The sequence below is a fragment of the Aplysia californica genome, unplaced genomic scaffold (genome assembly GCF_000002075.1).
Source record: "Aplysia californica isolate F4 #8 unplaced genomic scaffold, AplCal3.0 scaffold00252, whole genome shotgun sequence".
In the NCBI taxonomy this organism is placed as follows: Eukaryota; Metazoa; Mollusca; class Gastropoda; order Aplysiida; family Aplysiidae; genus Aplysia; species Aplysia californica.
Genome location: NW_004797522.1, coordinates 46,310 through 51,905, shown reverse-complemented (window position 1 = coordinate 51,905; position 5,596 = coordinate 46,310). Strand labels below are relative to the sequence as shown.

At 43.1% G+C, this 5,596-nt stretch overlaps 1 protein-coding gene across 1 annotated transcript in view; it reads left to right on the top strand.

Moving 5' to 3' along the window:
* Window positions 1–2,546: 2,546 nt before the first annotated feature.
* LOC101863906 (beta-N-acetyl-D-glucosaminide beta-1,4-N-acetylglucosaminyl-transferase) overlaps window positions 2,547–5,596 on the top strand; it is a gene marked incomplete in the record, with an annotated part of 13,185 nt that continues 10,135 nt past the window's right edge. Inside the window, 1 exon segment of the mRNA XM_005100589.3 lies at window positions 2,547–3,800. Coding sequence (XP_005100646.2) covers window positions 3,176–3,800 — 625 coding nt within the window.

The following is a 5,596-nucleotide window of genomic DNA, read 5'->3' as shown; positions in this document are numbered from 1 at the left end:
GGGGGCTTGCTGTGGTGGTTGTGGAGGTCAGTTCCCCTATCGCCTTGCCATCGACGAAAAGTTGTCCCTAAAGCCACCCTTCCCGTATGCCGCTGTTGGGGGGAAAAAAAGAAATTAAAGTAACGAAAAGGAGACGCTATCTTTCCGACTCGTCATTAAAAACAACAACAACAACAACAACAACAAATAACGACAAACTAATACAGGTTGTATCCTTCATTCAGGGAGGAAGGATGGGAACTGGTTTAGTGGCGTCGATAGACCAGTGGTCAGGCTACAGGACTCTTAATCGTGAGGTTACGGGTTTGGGGGGTTCTAGGTTCAGATTGGTCCGACGTTTTGTCCTTTGGAGAGGCACTTTACACGAATTTTCCCATTTGGCTCGGTCCTATCAGAGGTGGACGTGGTTAAAACTCGGAGGTCCCGCTTATTAATGGTGCAAGAGTGGTTCAGTCTATTCAAATTTGCAAATTTTCTGTTCGAATGTCTTGGTTTGATGAGCCTGATACGGGTGACGGGTGAAGATTTTCCACCATAACTTGGGAAGCGTAAGAAAATGCTTTCTACAAAGACCCCCATGATTTTTTTCTGTACAATTATTTATCTCGTGAAAACCCTTTGAGGTTATCGTTTTTCTGAGTTAAAAGAGCTGTCAACTAGAAAGGAGGGGGGGGGGGGTTCCCGTCTGTCACCCGTCCGAATTAAGTAGGGCCTATGTCAGTTTGCAGATCAATCAGCATTTCAGAAGATTCAATTATACTGTAAATATCCATCTTTCTATCATGTTAGGCTTTATATAAGTTAATGAAAATAGGGCCTACACAAAAGAAATTATCTTTAAAAGATTTTTTTCTAGTTTAAATATAAAACCAGGATTTCGTTAGATAGGCCTACATGTACTACGTTTTCAATACAATACGTTGGGGGTTGTTGTTTGGGGTTGGGTTGTTGTTTTTTGGGGGGGTTGTGTTTTTTTTTGGTATTTTAAAAATATTTTGGGGGGGTTAATGTTTTTGTTTTTACGCCCCTATCGACACAATTTAGATCATGATTTAGGAAGCAGGCTTCGACACTGCCTGTCAGGGATAACCCAACAGAGAGGGTCAAGGAAAACAAAGTCTTAGTAGAAAAACCGGGATGCTTTATAGAATTCTCCCCACTCGGGAACTGAACTCGGGTTTTCTTCGTGCGACGGCAAAGCGCAAGTTATACCAGGTGCCCATTGCGTGTGGGATTGGGTCGGGTCGGGTCGATCGCCCTACTCGTCGCCTGATAACAAACTTTTGACGGAGTGCCCACGGGGTGACCACTACAGCTGGATCGGGCCCAGTTTCAAGCGATCGGCCGATCCCGTCCGTAGTGGGCACCCCATATTACAGACAGGATTGGGTCGGGTCGAGGACGATCGCTCGGCTCGTCGCCTGAATATAAATGCGTTTGTTTTTGAGGCGGCGAGTCGGGCGCGGTGGGCTTCTGCCACGATAGCCGCTTTGCGCCCTCAGTCTGGCTAGCAAACAGACCTGACCCGACCCGACCCCCCTGTGGACGCCCCGTGCACAGAGCACTTTTTAGTTTTGTACTTGGTGCGTAGGACTAATAGGAGTACCTAATCAAAGTACAGTACAGTCGAAATAACCCAAGATGGCCACCCATTGTTGAGGAGAAAAGGTTTGTCTTCGACCGGTGGACGAATTGGACAATGTCATATTTCCAAAAAATGCAAAGGGGGGGGGGGGGGGGGGGGACCGAAAAGTGGCAGTTTGCACTGGTGAATGTCTTGAACAGGTGTCCCTTAGAACAGATTCTACTGTATACGATTTCTGGATACTTTCTCCCGTTATTATGGAAAACCATTGGGGATATTATAAAACCAATTATTTTTTCTCTCCTCCTCTCCCGCCTCTCTTTAATACACCAACGTGAACGCACCCACAGCTCTCATTCTGCCCCTCGCAAAATCCCAACAAAGAAAACACCCTGGGTTTTTTTTTTTGTGTGTGGGGGGGGGGGTTCAAGCGGGGGTGGGTTGGGTTTGTTTGTTTTTTTTGTTTTTGTTTTTGTTTTTGTTTGTTTTGTTGGGGGGGGGGGTTGGGGGGGTAATCTTTTTAGCGTTATTGTTGTTGTCGTCGTTTTTAACGTTCTTAGATTAAATTGCTTATCGTTCCCCTTGTATATTATGTGCAGATATCGAGATCATTCCCTTGGTAAATTATATACACCCAGCATTATTATTATTATTAAACTTTTTATTTTCTTCAGAATGATTGATACCTTTAACAAATACGGAAGAAACAAAACAAGGGTTGGTTTGCGCTGTCAAAGTAGTTTACGTGTTTCCTTTTCCTCGATAGGTTGATAAACATCTGCTTCCAAATCCTAGGATTTTGTTACAAAAGCATGGCTTGTTTTATGAGTTCTCCGGGGTTATCAGTTGCCAATACCGGCGGGGCTGGAAGAGTCAATTATTGTAGACTCTACATAAACAAATAAACCATTGTTGCAACTGTTACGGATTCTTATCTCATTTGTATCGAACCGTAAAAGTTTCAGTCAATTTATTTCTTTTTCCACAACCACACCCCTTCCAAGTGCAGCATGCGCTCACACATGATCACAAAGAAATAAACATGCCCACACGCGCACACCCACAATACTGCTCGCACAATCAGTCTGTGACACCCACCCAGTCCCAAAAGTTACAGGATTAAAATTGGTTTAGGTGGGTTTTTTTCAAGTTCTTAATCTTTGTTCCTTTATCTTGTTCAATTATTCGGATAAACAGGATCACGTGACAATTTCCTATTGAAATGCCCAAGACGCCAGGGGGATTTCATAAGATATGAAGTAACAGAAGCAGGAGTGTTTTTGTGACGTAAACTGTTGTGCCAACTGTCCGTCAGGATGTATTTTACAGTTTGTAACCGCAGCGCTTATTGTTGAAATGTAAGGAATGCGAAAGGCCCAACTGATGCTTGGGTTTTGCAGCAATTGTATAGCGGTATGGATATGCATGAAACACCATCTTTTTTTCAAAAGGAAAATGTGGATTCGATGTGAACAGCCGGAGTAACTATTTCGTGACAATTTGGATCGTGATCAAAAGTCAGACTCCGGTTTGAACTTTCTGTTTTCATAGAACTTTGGAGAAGCCCATCTAGATCACCGAAGACTCAAAATGTCGTGTAAGCGAAAACTGAGGTCTTGTCTCAAAACAAAGAACTGGGCACAACAGAAAATCACAATCTGTGCTGTCTTCGTGGGTATTGTTATCAATATTCTTATTTTCTGCGCCATCAATTACTTTCAACACAGCAGCGATCGAAGACTGAGGGACAGGCTACGGTGGTCAAGAGATAGCCGTAATAAGGAAGCACTTTTCCTCGGGGAAGGACAGCCGCTCAACTCCCTTCTGACAAACTCTGAGAGGGAATTGGTTCAATCTGGACAAATGTCTCCAGAAATGCTGGCCAAGATTCTAGGAGAGATCAAAAACGGAAGTCGAACCATGTTGGATGACCAGGGCCAAGAACTCAGCATGGAACTTGGTCCTCCGGGCGCCCAAGACGACATATACAGTGATTTATTCCGGTTTGACTCTCAGCTCATCCAGAAAGAAATTCGAAAATACTGCAACGGTACCATTCCGTCAGTGGAGGAGAAAGTATACGATGTCAATGCAGGTGCTGCGGAGAACGTTTTTATTCCCGATGTCCAAAAGAGAAACGTCTTAAGCGACAGTCTTAACGATCCTACCTTCTCGGGAGAACTTCCGCCATGCGTAAACCATTCGCTCAAACTTGGTAAGTTGCTCATTTAAACAATTGATGGGACACCGATAGCTCGGTTCGTATTATGCCAGGCTTCAATACGGATGACCCTGATTCGAATCACCTCGGAGATCTTCTCAAAGTTGGATTTTGATGGGGAATTGTTTTGACTTTCCCTCTTTTTGGTTCGACTCTATCGGAAATGGAACTTAAATTCAGAACACTATCTTCTTGAGTAGCCTTTATGCGGGTAATAACACCCGAACAAAGTGCTAAAGGGTAGTAAGAGAAAATTTTGCCCCATCCCATCACCCCTTTAGTTTAAAAAAATAGTTTCAAACGGCTTTCGCAAAAGAGGTCACGGCAACTTGAGTGTGGTCCCACAAAGAGTTATGGAGATCCCGATTCATGTGCTAGATCAATAAAGGTCCGAACGGGATGGGGGTGGGGGGGGGGGGTAAGGTTTACTTTTAACCTTGATTGAAGAGTATATCTGAAATTGTAGAAGGTACAAGAAATATCCATTTAAAAGAAGCAAACACATTAATTTGAAAGTGAAATACTTTTTACGTGGCGAAAGAAGAAAAAGCAGACTTAAAACACTAAAAGTAAATATACGCTTTTTCAATTCTGTGAAAAATATCAACTATGTGCATCTTGGCATACGAGACATGCCTTGTAAAAATACATGTAAAAATGACTGTTTCCAATCAGCTTGAAGCATGTTCTATAGGCGCACCGTAAGCTCAATAGGTATGTTGGACAATGGAGCACATAATTCTTATTCGAATTTTCAAGGAGTGTTCTGAACTAGTCAAAGTTTGAAGGGTTGTGACTTTGAGGTGTGGACGGTTTGAGGGGTGTTCATCTAATGGTAGGTATTGTTGCTCTTTCTATACTACACCCCTGTTCTTTCGGTTTGGCAGAGACGCTCTGTTGGCAAAGTGTGTAGCATGCTGAACCACGGAGAAGACGAATCCCAGACTGGGAGGTTTTTAACGTTGGTCGTTTGGGGAAGTTTTCAAGGCTCTCAGTCCATGAGGCTCTCAACCCAGGTTCCGACTCTTAGATAACCTTACGGTGTTGAAAGGGATGATAAACCCATGTATACGTACTTACTAACAGTTGCTGTCTGTCAGTCTTGATCTTTACAAACACTGCTTTCTTTTCTAAAACAGAAAAGAAACTTTAAAAAATGAGTATAAAATATAATGTTTTCTAATAATATGGATTTACATGTAGAAACCAGTATTATAGCAGCAAGAAATTTTCATATATTCAGTAATATGAAAAGACCCGAAGCCAGGATTTTTAAAAATGTTATAAAAACTGGCTCGACTGGCGCAGATGTCGAGGAATAGAAACTTAAATGACAAAAATTAAACGAAAATAGAGTTGACAGTAGATCTAGATCTATTAACGAAACGAATGAAGCTCAACGTGCACTTTCTGCCCCCACCCCTCGCCTCCTTTGCTCCCTCCTCTGGACTCCTGACTATTTCTTCAGCCTTTCTACTGCTTCTCCTTAGCTAAGCTCTTTCTTACTGCTGTCTTTCAGCCACATCCCTGATCTTATGGTAGGTAAGATTTACCCCTAGATCTAGCCTTCTCAGACAAGGGCGAAAAATCTTGGAGGTCCCGTGTGCAAGTTGCGCACGCTTAAGATCTCTTGGTGGTCCAAAATCGATAGGCTTCGGCCTCTACCCGGGTAAAATTCAAAATTTCCTACCATCTGAAAATGTTTGGTGGGTCCCGCGCGTTCATATGACCTTATGCAGTTGCGAGCGCTGTAAAACACTTACAAAAAAAAAAAGGGGGGGGGGGGGGGG